Raw genomic sequence first — 22,574 nt, forward strand, 5'->3', positions numbered from 1 at the left:
GAATTAATTACGTTTCACATCTTCGATTCTTCTCAAATTATACAATTTTCTAAAATGTTTGCAAAAATGTGTCAGCAATGCAGCAAAGTATGCTGCTTACATTACAACAGTATCTAAACATGTGAAGCGAATTCCATCTGTTGTGTACCGTCATCACCTACGTTTTTAATCGTGAATGTCGGAGGAGGAGCAAAGATATTACATCGGTAGAGAAAATGCGATCGTGGGTAAGTATTACATATGACTGAACAAAATACTGCAACTAGAACTATAGCACTCCAAAAGTTTTAATGAATTTCACCAACACATAATAAAAATACTACCACACTTACAAAGGTTATAGGGTTTCCTGAAAATATTACGTGTTTTTATCACTTGGGCTTTAGAAACGAATAAAGGTTTATGTTACAATATATCACTTAACTGCAGAACTACATGTTTTGTTTGTATGATCTCATGAGGGGACCAAAGATGGCATCAGAGATATGACAACTTCAAAACCAGTGACAACATCGATGTCTCGAAAATAAAAAGCATTGACAAAAAAATGTATTTTATTGCTAATCAAATGAAGATTTAAATTAATCCTTCCTGACCCTCTGGCTACAATCGCCTACAAGAACTTTTACTGTATCTCAGCTGTAACAGGAGCATTTTTTTCCCAAAGCTGAAATACACATTTGTAAATTTTCAACCTTTTCATCATGCTTAAGTGCTGCCAACTGTTGAGTATCACTACGAAAATACCTACAACTCAGGTAGCAAAGTGCTGCATTTTGTGACCACCAGAATTTGTGGATGTTGTTGGTTCACTACATTCCACTGTGTAACTGAATATTGTTATGTTGCATGGCAGTTATTGAATGCTCATTTTACTGTTGATTATTAGTTATTTTAGTCTATAAAATGAAGTCAAATGTACAAAGTACAGTTTGAAGATGGGTACATATTTTTATATGTATCTTCCATCTAAAATCACTAATAAAATCACCTAAGAGTATTAGCACACAAGGAAAAGTTTTCCTCTCTCCAGAAAAAATTAATGTTTGACAAGGTTAAATATCCCCACTACATCTCTTCGTTATTACTGATTAAAATGCACGAAGCTTGCTTACACAAAACCTCTTTAAATAAATTATAGGTTAGGAAATGGCAGTACTCTGATTTGAGTACTATGCATTAAATTCATCTGAATTCATTGGCAGTACTACTCAAGGTCTATCTTACAGTTTAAAATGGAGCAATATTACTCTTGTGTCCAAAAATCTCTGACATTCCTACCACAGTTTGCAAGCACAATGGACTTCCAAATTTCATTTTTTGTGCCTAAACTGTGTGGATTATTTATTAAAATATACAGACAATAAATTCATTTAGAGCACTACTATAGACCTAACATAAAACCAAGATTCAGTGAAGTAAACAATGACATATTATGGTGGTGGCTACTCTTATCCTCCTACTAAGTACAGATATGACTCAGTGTTCTCAAATGCAGCTTTTCGGGTTTTCACCTTATCATCAGCAACTTTATGCAATGATCGATGATTCTCAAAGTTCGTTTTCAATAGACATTATTTCATTATCATGTGAATTATTGCCCAATGTTATTTGATCCACCAATAAATCTAATCTCTTGATCACTTCGTTTGGGTTGATATCTGTTTTCAGTTTGTTGAAGACTGTCTTTCAGCTGTGGATTTCCATCAGAATTATCCTCTGCTTCATCATCATCATCATTATAATCATTATATTCTTCTTCTGCTTCATTGTGATAATCATTTTCCGTATTGTAATAGCTCTCTTGTCCTCCACGTTCTGGTTTCATAAATACATTGTTTTTAACGTTTTGCTTTCTTTCGAAATAGTTGTCCCAATCTCTGAGAAGCAGGTCTGCTGGGAAGTGGAAGTACATGCTTCTTGAACCACCTCTTCTTCTCCTCCAGCAAAACCTGACACATTTCCTTTCTATGATTCAGTCTGATCCAGTTCCACTCAAAATGATTCTCAGTGTGCTAAAGGATATTTTAAAATTTTCAGCAACATTTGTAATCGACAAACTTTCAATAACAACTTCTTTTGCCATTTTAAATCTTCTACAGTCCATTTTGTACCCATCTTAAACAAAAAATAGATTAGATTAGAGGATGATAGGTACATGGCTGTATTCAACAACAAGTGATATCTTTGGATTCACCTCATTTCCACTCTGTAATCTATCTTGCAGGGTACTAAGAAGTATTTTAAAAGTTTGAGCCTAATTTCTCAAAGACAAACCTCCATCAACAGCTTGTTTAGCCTATTTCACATCTTCTGCAGTCCATTTTTATCTGAAATACTGAAGTGGATACCATTGGTCAATGAGGATCCCTGCACACACATGGTCACTGATCAGTGTTGGTCAGTGGTCAGCGATGGTCAGTGGACAATTATGGTCAGTGGAAAATAATGATCAATAGATATTTGTGGTCAGTGGATGACCATGATCAGTGGACAGTGATGATCAGTGGATGATGGCGGTCAGTTGTCAATAATGGTCAATGGGCAATGGTGGTCAGTCTATAGGGTGACTGTTATTACGCTATGTGTTTAAAATCCGTAATAAACGTCTATGAGATACAAATTAGTTCTTGTCTTGCTGTGTAATCGATAGAATGAGGCAATTAATGTGAACTGTACCAGCACTCTTACTCCATCAACGCCCAAACAACAAATGACAAAATAGCTCACACTACACCTCATAAACACAGAAGACTTGCTGCACTCACGATCACGAATTTTCCAGACACTCTAGTAGTATATCTTTCTTTCTTAATGATACAGCATGTGGATGCAGTGGTTGTCTTCCTGGAATTCCCTAGGCTTCCTTACAGTAATACAAAAATGTTAATGTTTTGATCTAGTTCACTCTAATTAATTCTTAATGAAGCATACCTCCACTAACAGCTTGCTTGTATGAATATAGTGTGAGGGGAAACATGCTTTCAAGCTCACGTTCTTGGAAATGAAGATGAGAAAGAGGAGGCCAGATGTCTGGAAAGTGATCGAAATAGATTTTCCAGCAGTGAATTCCTGCTGAAGCACACGAGATAACAACGTCCAGGGAATACCGTCCCTCACAAACTGCTGACTTACCTGGTGAATACCTGTTTCATCAACACCTCTCCAATTTACATACATGAATAAATATCCAGGCAATAACATATTATAGAGGGAATACACTATTCCCCCAAGTATTGACTTGATATGTCTCAACTTGCTTTTGCTTGTCAGTACAAATTGAAACAAGCACCAACTTGCTAAGTTGACATCATGATTACACTTTCTAAGGTCTGCACATCCATACTCATGCAATGTCCAAGAGTGTCGTATTAGTCAGACTATAGGAAAATACTTATCTGAAATACTTACCTGTAAGTGAATATTAAATGTACATTTATCTCCCTGTTGTGCAGTTCAGCATGTGACGTGGGAGACATATCACCTAGAACGGAAATACGCCAACTATCATCTCCTGATCTATTACCACTGTGCAGTTCAAAGCATGACATGTGAAACATCTTCACCTACATAAGGTTAGTTCATCCTAAATGGGACACATATCATGGGAGACTATCACCTATAGTGATTGGTCGTTAGCCTTTGAACAGTGTCCAAACAAACTCAGTGAAGCTGGATTCTTTTACACTGGTCATTGTGATGGAGACCTGGAATGTTGGGAACAAATGGAGGATCCATGGGTCGATCATGCTCTGTGGTTTCACATACGATTATTTGTGAACCTTGTGACTAATAATGATTTGGTAGATACTTCAAGTCAAAGCAAAGACTTGTCAGTTTCAGTGAAGGATGCAGGTAATATTGAGCCTCCTCCAAATCTTTGGTAATCTGTAACCATATCTTAACCTAAACGCAATAGCTCTGTCATCTAAACAGCAAGTGACTGAGGCCTTTCAACAACATTCAGATGTGTAAAATTTGTTACCAAGGAGAGATGGGAATGCTGTTCTTTCCATGCTAATATATCACTGTTTGCGTTAAAAGTACACCTTCACTTTCCTCATATGCTGTTTGCCAGAATCCTACTTCAGGCAGTTCCAGCATATTTGTTGTAATAAATTAAATGTCAATGAACAGTTTTTACATATAAAGTCATATTTGTCATGAACGCAAGTTTTCTGCAAGCTGCTCAGTAAGGACATCACAAGACAATCATATTCTGGAATCGAACTTTCATCATTTATTAATTTATGACATGTTTAAGTAGTACCAACAACCAAGCTGCATGTGTTTTAATAAGTTATGCAGACAGTTCTTTGTGGAAGTATTTAAAGCACATTGTGCTTAGTAAGAGTGTTAGACATTCTGCAAGGTTTAGATTTGAGAGTAATATTAGTATATTTTAGCTGTCAGCTGAATCTGCTCTAGCACCCATGTGTCACTATTTCTTACATATTTATATGAATTTTATATGTGGTACTCAGATCGAAATACTGTCATGTATTAGCCTATAATTTGTTTACACAGTGGCAGTAAGCAATCTGAATGTATTTCATTAAGCAACAGAGACAATTTAAACGCAAAAATGTTTAATTTGAAGCCCCACTGTACTTGAAGACTGTACGAAGTCTCGCATTTAATACAATTTTATTTTGTTCGAACTTTCGTACACATCTTGCATATTGTGATAAGCAAGAAAGGTGCAAGTACTTTAATGAGCTATACAGACAGTTTATGATCACAAATATTTAATTTGAAGGACCTCAGAGATTGCTCTTTTTAAACGATTGTTACTTAACCTAAAGTCCTTCATCAAGCCAACATGCAAGCTGTATGCATTTTAGTAAGTAATGCAGACAGTTTAGATATAGGAATATTTAAACTGAAGTTTCATTGTGCTTGCATGATGTGTGAAATCTTACAAACAATACACTAAAAGATACACAACTTAACCGAAATATGTTTATTTTGACGATATAGACCGTGTCATCATCTCTGGAAGAGTTATATCTCTGTTGCCAGCTTTGGCCATATTGTGACTATGTATAAACAAAGCATGTAGTACTGAACTTCAGTGATGTATCACAATAAAACAGCTTCAGCTTTCCTAAAATCAAACACATAAAAACACCATCCTTCCCAAAATCCTCTTTTACACGTGAATGTGGTGTAGATTGACTACAGCTTTTAGAGGTATATAGTGCCGACTGCAGCAGTCTATTCAGTCATCTGTAATACTTACTGTCGACTGTTCCATTCTCGCTCTTGAGCTCGTTGGTGATCGATTGTCAAGGATCTTGAGCTGCACTCAAGGCCAAGGTAGCCTGCTGCCTCGCTAGGAGGCAATAGAGTCGCGGCTCTGCGAAATAAAGGAGAACACACAGCCTATTTAAGAGCTCTTTGGCTCCCAATGCGAGCAGTGCCCTATGTGACTCCAGACGAGTAGTGTATGCATCACCGAGTCTGTCATTGTTATGAGTTGATGGAAGATCCTGTGGGAGTTGTGCAGTGCCACTTTGGCAGTTACATGCATGGTGTCGTTCTTTGGCCGACGTAGTGCACCTCGCAGAGGAGTAATCGTGGTAGCCATAGTGGGTGGTGCTATATGCAGTCCGTTAATAGAGGTGCTGCACATTGGCGATGAGAAACGCCAGATCGAGTTGTCAGGCACACCCTTATTAACCACCTACAATGGAATCTTTCCAAAATATGTTTGCTGATGAAGAACAAAGCAACACTTCAGTCCATGGCTTTCGTGATGTTTGTATGCAAGTAATTTCACTGGCTTTAGGACAAGAGGACCGTCAAGTTTGTATCACAGGTTTGAAAATTCTGAATTTGACTGGGCCTAAGGCTTTGTAGAGTGTTTTAGGTATAAAGGTTAAACGGCTTAAAATTCATTATTTATTTCTTGGGAAAATACTATCTAACTTTTTATTGTGCTGGCCTACTTATTTTAGTACCATTAAAGTGTATGTAATTCATTTGGAATGTAAGTGGTTATAACGTTTGAAGGAAGTTACGAAACATCATAGCCAGCTTCTAAAGGCTCTGTCAGCTGGTTATACTGAGTCAAATTTGAGCTTACATAAGTTGCAAGCATTAAAGGTAAAGTGCATTTAAGGGAAAGTGTACTGTCTGTTAAAAATTTTGTATGGTGCTCCTGGCCGTAATCTTTCATTAAGTGTTAGTTTTATTACTGGTTCTGAAACTTATTTAATTCGATTTTCCCCTCAAAATCAGTTAAATAAGTGCCAAGCAGATTTCCTTTTAATTATGCTCAACGGTTATTTGGCAGTGCAAGTTTAGTGATTTTTTAAAATATATGTGTGATTTAGATTTTGCCTCTACTCGACGATTGTTGGGGTATTATTTGAAAACAGCAGCCACCATGGATGGAGGCTATGCTGTCCACTGCAAGTCAGTGTCACTGTCATTTGAAATTCTTTGTGAATTATTCAGACCATTATTTGTTGATAATTTACTACCGAATAAACGTATATAATTTATTTATGTTTCTCTGGGTTTCTGTCCATGATCCTTCCATGAAAAAGTTGAGTGTACCTAAGTTCTTTGTCCAGTAGTGTGTTTAGGACAGCTCAGCTCTCATATTACATTCCAAGAGCAAACGAAGGCTTTCAGTTGTTTATGGAGTGTTTATTTTATACCCATTCTCACATTTCATCAAGAAGTTTAGCTACCTCTTTAGCAGACCACTTGTGTTTATGCATTAAAGAGGATTTGTTGTATCTACTTTAGAGTTTGCAGTCATTTTTACACCAATCTGAGGAAAACTTGGTACCTTTTAGCGTTGTTGATAGAGTTTTACAGACTTAGGAACAATATTGTGACATTTTACAGTCATCATAGTAGCGGTAAATAATTAATTTAATCCTCTGTTGAGTCTTGCAACAAGTGTTAGCTATTGATAAAATAGTGAACGTCTTTACTGGTGTAGACATTCCTTTGGTGACAGTATGCAACAGCAGATGGATGAGCAGTTGATTAAATTTCGCGTTTCTTAGAGTGTGTGGAACAGTATTTGAAGTAAAACTGATGTTCAACAACAACATATTACGAATTTTTTAGATACATTTTAAAAATGTATGCTGGATTGTAATTACGTATACAGAGAATAGTGTATACTCTTTCCAATATTCCATAGCTTCTGAAGAAATCTACCAAATCCACAGGTGAACCAGTTCATAAACTATTGTTTGAACTCATTAATGAAAATATAGTTCACGACATTTTCGTCATTTTTGCAGTACAGATACTTTTTTAAGTGTGCACATAGTTTACTTATAGATGTGGAAATGCAGCAAAGTATCGTATTTTTAATACATATTTTCTGTCGTTCGGATATTTTTGAGTACAGCCCAGATGGGGCTACATTGTAATGGGCTGTTTCATTTTAATAGCTGTTAAAACACTAGGCTGTCACTGGGGGGGGGGGGGGAGAATAGGGGATGGAGGTGGTACTTTATGCTCTGTATCTTTACACAGTGTTACTTAAATATCACGGAAATAGTGCACATTGGTGTCATATTTACACACCATTGCACTCTGACTCACTGGAGTGAAGCAGAGTTTGCGTGGGTGTATGAAGCACAGTTGAGGTAGGTTCCCCATCGTCAACATTTCTTTAAATTTATTTATTGAAGCTGCATTGTGATGGGTTGCATCACATTAGTATTTCACTTTTATTGTTTGGCAAGAGAGGAGATCGTTTGGGAAGAAGATTTCTATTTCGTACTGATACAATTCGGGTTCATTCCATCACCTTGAATTTTTGACTTGATTTTTAATTTTTAATACTTCACTGAGACTGGTTGGTGAAGGTGGGATAGGTGGAGGGAAGCGAGCATTGTTTGGAGACATCATTGATAAGGAGGAGTGTGATTTGTTACGTGATAAGGTGCCGTGGCTGCCACCAATATGGGGTTTTGTGTTCAATGATCTGGGTCACATTATGTAAACAAATTAAGCCAGAATGTTCATTTGAAATAAAATGGGCCAAATGGAACGTCTGAATTGATGGAAGTACTTGACACTTTCAAGATTCCACTTTCAAGTCTGTTCAGACACTCAGCGGTAGTCATTAAGTAAATGGTACATAAATTATTTTGGTCTCTTACGTTAGGCTGCTTCATTTCAACAGCACGATGTTCAAAACGTTCGTCAAAATTTAAGTGGTCAGTTTTGTAGAAAGTGCTTAATTCTCTACCCTCCGTTATGAGTAATTTGGGCAGGTAACCGCCTGTTGTTAGACCTGTCTGCACCCACCATTGTGTGGCAGTACTTGAATGACGCAGTGGTTACCAGTAGTGACTGTAGTAGCTCAGTTGCCCCATTGTTGGGGTCCAAATCAAAGTGTTGTCTATCTAACCAATCCACTCCAAGAAAGACGCATTAACCATGATCAGTAGCAGAGTTTTATTAGAATGACTTGATCATAATCTTTGAACAGAGGTTTTTGAACTGAATGGACCCAATTATCATTCTAAGGGGATTCGTAGTAGCTGAATGAATTGTGCAGGGTCATCGTCTCTCCCTTCTACCAACCAGTTACAACACGACCTCTAGTTGTGTACGCTCTCTTCATGTCTGTGCCGTCTATTGTTCACCTATCACTTTCGTGTGGGGCTATACAGCATACAAGTAGTAACCATATTCAAGACATTAATCAAATAAAAACTGTAATTTAAGTAGCGCATCTGGAACACTTACTGTTTCAAAAACCTGATTGAACTTTACCAAACATCTCTCTCTCTCTCTCTCTCTCTCTCTCTCTCTCTCTCTCTCACTCACTCACACACACACACACACACACACACACACACACACACACACACACACACACAAACAGAGAGAATGGGTGGGGGGGGGGGTTGGGAGGAAAGGAGGGGGGGAGGTAGGGAATGAGGGAGAGAGAGAGATTAATTCACTACACAACATTTACTAATTAAAAATAAAATAAACGTGCATCAGCTGTTACTTAGGGTCATAGTGCCATCTGTAGCTATTATCTGCCAGGAGAAACCTTCCAGATATGTCGGTTCTTACTGCGTTTGAGATTTATGTTTGGAACATGACACGCAAAATCGCTAACCTTTGCTAACGACATTACTATGCTTTGTTTCTTTAGTGACATCAACTATCGTCAAGCAGTACAAGTGTCACTATGGTAAATCACATTGCAGTAGATAGCCCACTAGTACTAATTAATTATGTACTGCATAATACATAGGCTAACATTTATACTAGCAGTTGTGAGAATGTTACTGAATCTGGCGACTTCCACTACAAGCTGTCCGCAAGTGACCAGTTTATTTCTCCAGACGCTACATTCCTGTTAGCGCCAAGTTTTGCCCCAGTTATTGTGTGAGAATTGCTATTACCCCTTATTATTTCATTTAACGGCATTTTCTGTGCTGAAACTGTCTGTATTCTAACATTTTAACAAGACTACTTGACTTTAAGGACGCTCAACGAACATTTTAACAAAAGATCTGTCACTAATTTATGGGCCATTCATCATTCAGGTCCACTACGTTTGCATTTTCATTGAAATTTTTCCAAACATTAGCTGGTATTATCCTATGCTTTTTGTAGTGAGAAAATAACTGGAATGTCTATCATACAGTTCCTGCAGTGCAGAACCAGTAAATTCTTTCTAACATACATTTAAACTTAAAATACATTATTTACCTTTTCCGAGAACTGATACAGTTATTTTATGTTTTAGGAAGGAAGAAGTGTACAGCAGTTGCGAGATGAAGGTACCAAACAAGGAGAACGAAACAACACCATGTATGTACGGTTGGGAATATGATGATACTTGGTTTTCAGCAACTGCTTCCTCCCAGGAAGACTGGGTATGCGAAAGAGAAATGTATCCTAACACTATATATTCCGTCAGTCACTTCATTTCCATCGCTTTTGCTGTTCTGCTTTTCTTCGTTGGTGACAGGTAAATCCCTAAAGTTATAATAGGTACTTAGTCTTGTAAGGAAACCATGGAAATTTATCTCAATGATTAAAAGAGACCTGGTTTCGATACGAAAGAATGAATTGTGTATAATGTATAACTTTCAAGCTGTCTGCTTGAGACATTACATCAAACACAAATCTACTTTGTTCAAATTCATTTCCTCTACTTCCATGAATGTTACGCAGCTAACACGAAAAAATAATCGTAACAGTTGTAAAAAACTGAGGCGCGGTTTACACTGCGGCAATATAACATGTGGTACGATACGTGATACGATGCAGAAGCACCCGCATTTGAAGAGCGTATAGAAAATACTCGAAGCGAATTATCTGGTTCACGCATGTAACTATATCGTCCCGCCCGGCAAAACACTGGGTGCTGGTCTATCCACGCAACTCAAACCGTACGATACGCTGGGGTTGAAATTTCAAGTCATCCAGTTTGCGTTAAAAAATTGTTTTATGTACATGATGCAAAGCTTCGTCCGTCTCTGTAGTTAGTTTCTCAGTAAAGCTTTTACTTTTTACGTAAAAAAATACAAAACCACTGTTTTGGGTTTTGGGCCTGTTCTCCGCTACAAAGTCTTTCTTATTCGATTTTGAGGAAACTATTCGGAAACCAAATATTTTTGCACATCTTACAGCCACACATCACAACCTGATAATGAACTGGTTTTCATTTCGTTATTGACAATAGTTTATGTGATACTTATAAGTAAAATGCAGCACCCTTCATACTTTGAGAAGTTTGCAGTGAAAAGTGTTCGAGTAGTCGCTGGCCAGTTTACAGTTGGTGCATATTACTGCATGATAATTATAGCTGACATACCTAAATTGTTTTTAACGCTGCAAGGAGAGCCGTACCACTTTCCAGTCTCGAGTAAAAACGTGATACATTCGGGCGATTGGCTGCGACATGCGACACCGCACAACGCTCGACGCCATGTCCACGCACCACGCTGTGCTGAGCTGAGCTGTTTCACATTGCTGCTGATACAAGCCGAAGCAGGCGTTAGAATTCTCCCATCATAATGAACTTCTTCCATTTCTAACACAACATTGCCTAGCCCTACACAGAACTCAACATGTAACACTACATCATCGTTGGTGACTCATCTGACTTCAGATCCGGCAACGTTCTTTATAAATACACGTGAGTCTGAAAATCAAACTCTGTCGTAACATACTGAACAGTTGCAGCTTTTCAAATTGAATTCATTATTGGTATACCTATTTCGTGGCGAAATTTTTAACGCAGTTCACACACTTTCACCATTTATGTTATTGTATTGAGTAACTTCTCAGCAGAATAAAGAGCAAGTCCCAAATTTGTGTCTTGCTTTGTCAGAGTTGGTAATACTAGTTGCTCCAAAAAGTGGAAACTATCTGGATTCATTTTGTAGAATTCGTGAAATTTGTGTTCGTTTTGAGAGAGCAGCTGGACTAGCTTTGATTTTAATAGCATTGAACGGGTGCATCCAGTACTTTCTTTCCTTTTTAAGTTTTTTGGGATTCAAACGCGGACAATCCACAATATCGTACTCTTTAGACGAGCCCATGATTGCAGCTGAGCCAGAAACTTGATTCGTGCTGTCTTGTTTGTCGTAACGGAGGCTGCATCGCGTATCACTTCACATATCGTATAGCCGGTATGAAGTCTCTGGTAATCCATCAAGTGGGGCTGCAGGTGGACACGTAGTACTGGAATAAAGATGACAAAGCCAGCGGCTGTATTTGAATATAACTTCGTTCATTCTTTTCGAAACATACTAGCAGTTCCGACACCACATGGTGTCATCTTCAGGCCCCGAACGAAACCTGCCATTCACAACGGTTTTCATGTGCAATGAACAACATTGTATGAAGCGGTCCTAACTGGCGAAACTGGTGGCATGTTATAAAAAGAATAAACGTCGTCAGATTCAAATACAGCCGCTGGTTTTGTCGTCATTTTTCAAGTACGGCGCAATGGACGCCAGTGTCGCACCGACAAGCGTCGCGCCACACCACTTTTATTACAAGGAATCGTGCGGCATATCGTATCGCCTCAGCGAGAATCGCGTCTTAGAGTTTCGTCATTCGCAGTAACCGCTCATTTATACTAAGCTAAAACAGTTCACCCAATGAGAGCTTACAGAAAACTATTCTGCAGTCATGTTTAGCAATGTTAATCAAACACATTCCGATTTACTAGGATCGGAACCACATTTCTATACTGTAGCTAAGAATTTACCGAAAACGGACTTGCTGCTCGTCATGGCGTACTCTAGGGGTAGTGTTCACTACTATCAGATGTAGTGGTAGTGGTGGTGGTGGTGGTTAGTGTTTAACGTCCCGTCGACAACGAGGTCATTAGAGACGGAGCGCAAGCTCGGATTAGGGAAGGATTGGGAAGGAAATCGGCCGTGCCCTTTCAAAGGAACCATCCCGGCATTTGCCTGAAACGATTTAGGGAAATCACGGAAAACCTAAATCAGGATGGCTGGAGACGGGATTGAACCGTCGTCCTCCCGAATGCGAGTCCAGTGTGCTAACCACTGCGCCGCCTCGCTCGGTCAGATGTAGTGTCGGACCAGTTTATTATATATGTAAAAGTCGGCGATGTTTGTTAAGATTAAGGCGAGACGTTATTCAATACTTTAAAAAATGACCCTATTAATGAATATTAATCATCTCCTCAAGGCAAAGAGATCATCATTGTTATATAATTTTTTAGATTTACTACTGAACTTTCCACTGATTACCTACGTTATACGTTGCAGAATTGTAGGATTTCCCTTGATAGGCGAGCGGTGCACTAGACAGAAATATGTTATGCCGATAGCAGAGTACTTGTGGAGTGCTCATGGGAGTTTGTTGGGCTAGGCGACAGCTTGAGGTCCTCTAGTAAACCCTCGCCAGACGATGTGCAGAGAGCGAAATCAGATCGCTTAAAAAATAAAGACACTTCGATCATGAAAATTGTAACAGTTAATTGCCGAAGCATTCCTAACAAAGCCCCCAAATTTACCGCGAGCCAGGAAGGCTGTGACTCAAATTACACTGACGCAAAAAACTTGCAAAAACAAAAATAATTAACGTAAGAGTAATTAAAATCCAGGAACATTTGCCTAGGTAACATATTTAAGTGATTAATATTAAAAGTAAGCGTGAGATAAGTCATTTCAACTGTGAAATGCTAGTACATTAATAACCGGCGTAGCCACCAGAATATTGAACGCGAGCATGCAACCGGGCAGGGATACAAGTACCGGATGTCAGGTTGAAGGATGGAGTTTCACGCCTTTCGCGCTTGATCGGTCAATACAGGGACGGTTAGTGATGGCTGTGCATGATACTGGAGTAGATGATGTCCCGTACGTAATCGATTAGAGACAGATCAGATGATCTAGCAGGCCAAGGCAACATGTAGAGCATGCTGGACTACAGTAGCGGTACGTGGGCCAGCGTCATCCTTCTGGAAAACACTCCCTGGAATACTATTCATGAATGGCAGCACAACAGCGCAAATCACTTCACTGACGTACATATTTGCAGTCAGGATGCGTGGATAACCATGACAGTGTTCCTGCTGTCATACGAGATAGTACTTCAGCCATAGCTCCAGATGTAGCTACAGTGTGTCTAGTACGCAGAAGGGTTGGTTGCAGGTCCTTCACACGGCTATCATTGGCACCGAGGCAGTACCAGCTTTCATCAGCAAACACAATAGACCTCCACCCTGCCCCTCAGTGGCTCTCGCTTGACGCTCCTGAAGTCGCAAATGCCGATGGTTTGGGGTCAATGGAATGCACGCTACCAGGGCGTCTGGCTCGGAGCTGTGCTTGAAGTAACCGTTTTCTAAGAGTTCGTAGTGTCACTGTGGTGCCAACGGGTGCTCAGACTGCTGCTGCAGATGCAGTACGGTGCACCACAGCCACACGCCGAACGCGATGGTCTTCTTTCTCGATGGTGCCATGTAGCCGTCCGGAGCCCAGTCTTCTTGCGACCGTACGTTTTCGTGGCCGCCGCTGCCAGCAATCATGTACAGCGGCTACATTCCTGCCAAATCTTTCCGCAAATATTACAGGAGAAACATCTATTTTCTCGTAGCACTATTACACGATCTCGTTCACTCAGTGAGGCGTTGATAATGGTGTCTTTGTCGCCTTAAAGGCATTCTTGACTGACATCAATTCAACAAGGCCAATCGCAGAGGTAACTAACGGTCACAGCCATTACAGCGTGTATTTAAAGCAAACCTAATTTGTGTCCTCATAGTGGCGCAACTAACGCCACTCGTACAAGACAGGCGTGAAATTTTAATAGACATCATCTTTCAGATTGAAAACTAGAAACACGCCTACCAACTTCCGTTTATGTCGCATAGCTCTTCTTGGTGTTCCGACTTTTTTTCCCCTCAGTGTTTAATCGGAACCGAGAGCAGGGTGAAATCCCAAGCATGTAAATAGCTCCGACATATATGATGAGGCATGGGACGTATATCGAAGAGACAAGCTAGATATCATCGTTGTAATCGACAGATACATTACATCTATCGAGGTCGAAATTGAGTCAGGCTGCAAAATAACCTGGACACCACTAGGCAACCTCGATGAAGTCAAGTTAGTCATCCGATATTTTTTTCGGCTGCCTTATTCCGCCGTGGCAATTATAGAGTAATTAAAAGAACATTTAAAAATACTAGCACCTAAATACTGCAACCATGCAATATCAGTGGCAGGCGACTTTTGCATGTAGATTATGGAGTGAGACGTCTAGGAATTCACAGCAGTCGATACGGACATACAGTCGTGTAGAATAATTTCGAACACAGTTTCCAAAAACGATCATGAACTGGCTCTAAAACCCATAGTAATGGAAATATTTGAGGCCTTGTAGCCACAAACATATCTAACCATACTGACAGTGTCAGTAAGAAGACAGGGATAAGTGATCATGACATCATCAGAGCGACGATGATTACTAAAATTAACAAATCCATCAAGCACGCTAGGAGATCGTATGCTGGAAAGAACAGAGAAGCAGTTTATCGTGCTTGCTGATATTGTCATCGTTGGAGACATGGGCTCTGTTGCAAGTTTTTTTATTAAGGACTGAAATCGCCGAACATAAGATCGCAAATAAATTTTTATTTTCATTACTAGTTTCATCTACACATGAGTCATCTTGAGATCTAAAATATAATACCGCAAAGAAGAATACAGCAACGCACAACAATTTATAATAATCAAAATTATAGATCCAAAATACAAAACTGAACATAAAATTATAAGTAAGTAGTGTGTAGGCTTAGGGTCCCATGACCTCACCAGCTTGGTCCCATAAGACCTTACCATAAATTTCCAATTCCATTGTAGTATCTGCTCTTGTCTCTCTAAACTTCCGTATTTTTGCATTTTATTTGTTGCCAAATGTGTTGTAATTCCTTAGTAAACGTTTTTACTGATTAGATGTCGGATCCAAGGTTCAGCTTAATTACTTCAAACGGTAAAGGCATTTTTCTGGCGACAGACTAGTAGACTTACGGACTTCAGAACTGTACGTGGCAGCTACAAAATTTAAATATGCCTCCAAATTTTTATGATTAGTGTTAACGCAATAGCTCGACATCTTCCAGATCGTGTGATAAACTCTCTCTGTTCTCCCATTGGTTTGAAGGTGGCAGGGGCTTGTTCGCAGCTTGCGAATCCGGATAAATCGACAAAATTGCTTCATAAGATCAGATACGAAATTGGTAGCCTCGTTTGTAATTAATGTGTCCAGAATGCCAAATGTGAGCAACCAATTATTTACTAATGCTTGAGTAACTGTACTCGTTTTATGGTCACCAATTGCAACCATTACTATTAACACCAGAAATGGTCAATTATAGTAATTATTCATCTGTTTGCTGATGTCGTTTTATTAAATGGGTTTACAATGTGTGTTCCAAGCATTTCAAATGGCGTAGATACTCCACGTAGATGTTGTTAAGGAATTTGTCGGTGGGTAATATCAACTCGCTGCGCACAAAGTACACAGTTGCTGACACATTGCTCGACACGTTTTCTAGTCTCCCACGAAAATTTTTCGGCAATTCGTCAATCAGTTGCTTTTCGCCGACCATGGCCTGACAACATATGATCTTGTGTTTGTGGCAAGATTTCGCTCTAGAATGCTGCAGGTACTCCCACTTGTAATCTGCAGTTTTTGTTCTGCACAGCAAGCTGTAGTGCATCACGAAATGAGGTTGCGTCTCGAAATGTTGACAGTCACCATCAGCAGCTTGAGCCTTTCGTCATCCAGCAACTCTCCCATTCAGAGTTTGTAGAACTGCAGTTTTTTGTACTCAAACTGTCGGCGTTAGCATGGCTTTACCCTGGTTCGTGTATTACCTTGTAATCAAATTCACTCAAACGATGTACCCTTGTTAATCTGCTGCAAGGATCCTTCAGTCCTAACAACCTTGTGAGAACAGCGTGATCCATCACTATCTTAAACTTTTGGCCACATCATCAAGAACAGAAGTAAGAAATAGCCTAAATTACTGATAGTACATCCTTCTCAATCGTGGGACAATTTTGCCCCGCTTTGTTCAGCTGTCAGATTTGTATGCTACAGGGCGTTATTTGCCTGTTCTGTCCTCGGACAAACCCCAGATCGATGTTACTCGTATCACAAAACAGAATAAATTCTTTTTCAAAATCAGGGAATATCGGAACTGGGTCTAATGTCAGTGCTCACTTGAAAATACTGAACGCCAACTGACATTTTGTAGACCATTCAAATTTTGCTCCTTTCCATAACAAACGATTCAAAGGTCTGGCAATTTCAGAAAAGTCCATTATGAACCAACGATAATAGTTACAGAGCCCAATGATCCTTCGCAACTATTCACCTGTCTTCGATGGCAAAAAATTCTGAACTGCTGAGACCAAGCGTGGATGTGTTCTCAGATCCTCCTTGCTAATTATATGCCCAAGATAATTTACTTTTGTCGCAAAATGACATTTATCGGTGTTTAATTGTTAGTCATGCTGTTCTTAGTGTTCTGAATGTCTCCTCCAAACATTTCACATGCTCTTACCGTCCTTTTCAGTCACTATTACGTCATCCAGATAGATCATACATTGTTTTGGTTTCATTTCTCTAAGTACGCCATCTAATAATCTCTGAAAAGCGACAGGTGCATTCTTGAGTCCGAATGACATTCGACAATAATGGAAATGACCCCATAGTATGAAAAAAGCTGTCTTTGGTCGATCCTCTGTTGCTACTTCTATTTGGTTATATCTGCTGTTAAAATTCATTGTGGAGAAATAGTTACAGTGACCCAAGTTGTCGAAAGTCTCTGTTTGTTTGGTATCTAATGTGCCTCAGTGATCGTTCGTGCAACGAAGTATTGGTAGTTACAGCAAAATCTGTGTGTTTTAGTCCCATCTGGTGACTTTTTCGGGGAAAAAATTACGGCTGCTTGCCCACGGACTACCACTATACATAATAATACCGCCAGCTAGCTGCTAGTCGATAAATTCTTCCGTTATCTGTTGGACACAATTCGGAATTCAGTAGGGATTCTTGTACACTGGAGCATTACTACCTGTTGGTACTCTGTTTTGCGTGAGTGACGTTGCTGATAACGAACCACTCGGGTCAAGCAAATCTATGAGCTACAGTAACAAACCTTCTAGGGCTTCTCTAGCATTTTCCTGTAAATGTTTCACTTCCGATGTATGCAGATGCATTGACGGTTTGCTTGCGGCAGAGGTCCTCACTTGATCTACCCATGTCATTTTCCTCCAAAACATCCAAATTAGTAACTAGTAAGCCCTCTGGCAGACTACTTCGTTCCTGCCAAAATTATCAAGATGAACCAGAACCGCAAAATCTTTGTTCATGTCACTGACACATACTATACTTCTGCGTGGAAAATAGTGTGTGATTTACCCAATTCTTCGTTAGTTTCCAGTGGCTGTACAACATATAATAAATCCTTAGGTATATCCATACCTACGCTCACCCAGATCAACGTCGCTATATCTTGCGGTGAACCTTAAGATAGCTTAACACTTGTAACTGCTACCCACTGCGGAAACAGTTACACTTTGTGATATTCAGCGAGAAAGTCGAGTCCCATCACTAACCGCGGAAATACTTACACATTTTCTCGAAAACACGTTAAAACTGAACAGCGCTATCCCCAATGACTTCACGTCAGATTCATTTACTCTCCGTAACCTGTACTTTAGCGAACGCAGACTCTTTCTGCCCAAGAGATCCAAACTAACTACTGACACATGAGCCCCTGTGTCCAGTAGAAATTTATGATCCTTATCATTTACTTTGCCTGGTAAACAACACCCTGTCTCTGCATACGTTTCTGCAGTCTCGTGTTCTACTGGGAATGCTATCTGATGACGGTCCCCCATACCTGTTTAACGATCGATTATTAGGAAGTTGCTTGACCCGTAGTTTCTTCGGACAATCACGTGCTTTGTGACCCACCTCTTCACATTCATAAGTTTTGGGCTGACGACATTGTTTCCTGATGTGAGCAGTGCGCTCACACATAAAACACTTCACTTCAGAAAGAAAAACACCGCTATCACTCTGTCTTAGTGTAGCCATGTCGATCCCGTCAAATTGTGTAGCAGTCCTAACGGCAACAGATAAGTCATTTGGGTTCTGCATTCTGACGTCCGTGACACATCAGGAGAAATGTGCCTTAGAAATACACCCAGAGCCCTATTCTTTGCCTCATACACAATCACTTGGCCAGCCTCCGCATTCTGTGTTTGTGAGTTCAGTTTCCTAATGCTGTCAGAGAAGAATTTCACTGATTCACCGTACTTCTGGTATATTACATTGAGTTTTTCATTCAAGTGCCTCATGATGTCCTGGTTCCGATAGCGCTGCGTTAAACGGTCAGCCAATTCATTAAACGTTTGGACCTCACTGAGGGTCTCGTGGTACATAACATAAATTTTCGCGTCACCCACTAACCTTAATTTAGCCATATTCAACGACGTTTTTCCGACCATTTTCCCAGTTTGGTGGCACCCTTTATATCACTAAAAAAATAAATATATCTTCGGTTGATTTCCCTGAAAATGGCGATATGGGATAGCTACTGTACGACTGACGGAATGTGTGAATACACTCGACAGGGTTTTATTTTCTCCTGTATCAAGGAGTTTTTGGCCGCCAATGGCGTCCCATTGCTCTATTCCCCTTACCATTGCTTTACCGTCTTCACTTGTTGCGTTGCAGTTTGTAACAACGCGGCTATCTGCCTCTTCAGAGCTTCCACCGTTTAATTCAGAGTCGCTGCTCGAGTTTCTTACATTTGTCTAAACTCCGTCCGTTACACGAGAAAAGAAGGAAACTGCACACAAACTAGGCAAAAACAGGAATTGACCTGTACTTAATCTTTATGCTGTATCATACCCAGCGAGATTCTGCACACTGGTGTGCTACGTGAGCAACACTCCCACATCTACTACAGGTAGCTGACAAAGCCTAAATGCACGGCAAGTCATGCCGAGATAAATTACTGTATGGATACCTCGCTGGCTGCAAGTAACATCCCTAGTGTTCCCACGGATCTGAGACGTGTTTGTAGGTTCCTGCGGTCTAACAAACGACGCGCTTAACGTACTGTGATGGTCCCTACGGCTCAACATGGCCATAAGAAAATAAAGAACAGTAAAGTAAACAAGTATCTCTCACTTACCCCACCAAATCTGTATGAAATTCAACTCGTAGATATTGACATCACATCAGAGCTCCATGTATGGTAAGCTGCTGTTGTCCTAGATGTCTGGGTGTGGCATCAGTGTAGACGTCTCTACCACTGGTAGCCACTTGCTGACAGTAGATATAGGAGTCCAATCCCCAACTCCTACAGTCGTCAGGAAAGAGTCGGGCGGGATGCGGTGGTGAGGACCTAGTTACACTGCAGAGCGCCAGGAAAATATGATTGACCTAACACTTTCATTGGGCACTAAAATGGGATTGTCTTCCAAAGCACTACACGACAATCAAGCAGATGGAGCCGCGCTTTATCAACAGAGGAGAACCAGTGCGCACTCTACTCACAGTACAACCAGCAGAGTGAAGCATTGGGTGGAGCCTGCTGTATCACAGGGCCGCCTTTGATCCATGGAATCCGGCGGCCTCCAGCTCTGTGTATCGATCTCCTAAGTACTCTCGTTGACGTGGAAAAGTGCACTCAAGAGTCTCACCCTGGGTCGATCTGACGTAATCGATGGCTCATAGGGGGGCTCTCACCCCCATTTAGGAAACAGGAGCCATCAGCGTGTTGGCCTAAGAAACAGGATGAGCAACAGGAGTGCTCTCCCTCTTGAAACTGAATGATGGACAGTGTCCAGGTCACGCAGGTCAGGCCTCCAACAGGCCTGCAGGATGATGGCAGCCTCTGCAGCCCAACTGTGTTGCCTAAGAAGTTGGCAGTGCACATGGGAGCAGCAGCATCCTTTCAGCCGGCCTCATGGTTTCATAGAAGATCTAAACAGCAGGCATGCCAGTGGACCTCCTTAGCCTCCCCTCTCACTGGACAGCTGCAACTGACACAACGGCTGAGACTTCGCACTGGGTAGTCGCCGGCAATCAGTATTCAGCAACCAGACAGTTGTCAAGAAGGGTGGAGTATTTATGTTGGCGCTTCCCGTGCGGCCTGCAGCGATTGGGATGGCTACGACATCACATGTTCTGGTTTTCCCTCTGTGTAAGCTCTCCTAATAACTTCAGACATTCGCAGCTTAACTTTTCAGAAGCTCTTTTCTGCTGGCTCGACACGTACAGTGTTGCGTTGTACCTAGCCTTCCTTACGAAACTCTCCTTTGTCGCTAGTATGACGGTATCTCTCGGCTTGCATGATATTATGCTTCGCTTACAGACTTGGGTGCTCGGTTGTTCTCTCCCGTGTTACTATAGCTCCCGTGTTTGCCGCATGTCGCTCGGCATTTCCCCCTATCTGGCAGTCTACTGATTATTGGCACAGGCGGTTCAGTTCTGGGAGCAGCTAAGACAGAACTTGGACGAATTTTTAGATATTATTTTGGTATATAACAAAGTGTTACGGAAATGCTCTGTGAATTCACACGGAAATCTCTCGAGGGAAACACTAGTCAGAACGTTTAGAGAACTGACCTTTACAGCTGGCTGCAGAACGATTCTGTTGCCAGCAATGTACATCTCGCGTAAAGACCGTGAAAGCAAGACAAGAGAAGAAAGGGTTCGTATGGAGGCACATTGACAGTCGTTTTTACCTTGCCCCGTTTGCGTGTGGAACGAGAAAGAGTACAAGGTATCCTCTGCCACGCACCGTATGGTTGCTTTCCAAGCATGTAGGCCTATGTGCACGTAAATGTAGATGTAACTAGAAAATTTCGATCGGATGTCTGCACAATAATTTTTACAATTTATTAAGGGAAGTAGTCATCATTTACTACAAATGGAAACTGAATACATTTGGAACTGTAGAACTCATTTCTCAATGGAACACCAAAGTTGTGTTATATCAGGTATAGATTCCACAGCAAAATTTTTTATGTTTTCCTAATGGCTTGCACTGAGATACTTATTGTTTCGCTTGTCACTATACCGAAACTGTTTATGCTTTTCAGATTTGGCCGGAGGATAGAGTTTCTCACGAGCGTAAGCATGATGGCGGTATCCCGGTCACTGCTGACAGTTTCGGCGCCCGTCTTCCCGCTCTATGTCGCTCTCGCAGCGATAGCAGAGGGTCCAGCCTTGCCTTGCACGGAGTCTGCTGCAGCCATTGGTGAGTTTCTCTCACTTTGAAACACTCAGGCATAAATATAGCTGCACATTACTTTTCAGTCAAAACTATAAAACTAGATTATTAGATTAAAACTAGATTACTAGATTAAAACCGAACAGCACACAATATATTGTTCTCCAAAACATTTGTAGCTCATGGTTTCGTTTATATTTACTGACACATTCATGTATATATTTATTCCGTCTCGTTGACTTCGTAGAAACAGATAAGAAAGTTTCTGTAGAGCCTTAACATTTTTTGCCTTACGAAACGCGTATCACAATGTCCGTTTTACACTGCATTTTTAAGTAATACTACCGTGTCTGTTTTGTAAACGTTTGCGTTGTGTTACAATCATTTTGTAAAATACCTTTCGTACCCACGCGTTACCTCTATAGGTTCATGCTTATATGCTTAAAATGTCTTAAGCGAACATCTATTAACTGTGCACTACCTTTCATCTTTGGAAAGAATGTAAACCAAATTAGTTCTTCCATAATTACCGTCAAAGTATGTATTTACATTACTCGTTCTTGAATTCTGATGTATGTGATTTCGGTTGCAGCCGCAGGACTCAAGATGACAGGAATTTCACCCCGTTATCGGTGTATCTGTTTCAGGAATCGAACTGACTGGCATCAAACATCGCTCGCTCGTCAACTTTCTGGTATTTGTGTTTTACTGTTTGGGACCAATTTCTATGGCACTGGCAGCAATGTTGTTACGAAACTGGGTTCACTTTCTACTGCTTTCATCTGTCCCCTGCTTCATTCCGTTGTTGCTGCATAGGTAA

At 40.5% G+C, this 22,574-nt stretch overlaps 1 protein-coding gene across 2 annotated transcripts in view; it reads left to right on the forward strand.

Moving 5' to 3' along the window:
* LOC126475322 (solute carrier family 22 member 7-like) overlaps positions 1-22,574 on the forward strand; it is a 138,365-nt gene that overhangs the window by 42,371 nt on the left and 73,420 nt on the right. For both annotated transcript variants that reach the window (XM_050103107.1, XM_050103108.1), the window contains exons 3-5: positions 9,753-9,973; positions 21,624-21,781; positions 22,402-22,570. In XM_050103107.1, coding sequence (XP_049959064.1) covers positions 9,753-9,973; positions 21,624-21,781; positions 22,402-22,570 — 548 coding nt within the window. The remainder of the gene's footprint in view (positions 1-9,752; positions 9,974-21,623; positions 21,782-22,401; positions 22,571-22,574) is intronic.

This window comes from Schistocerca serialis, chromosome 4, assembly GCF_023864345.2.
Source record: "Schistocerca serialis cubense isolate TAMUIC-IGC-003099 chromosome 4, iqSchSeri2.2, whole genome shotgun sequence".
NCBI lineage: Eukaryota > Metazoa > Arthropoda > Insecta > Orthoptera > Acrididae > Schistocerca > Schistocerca serialis.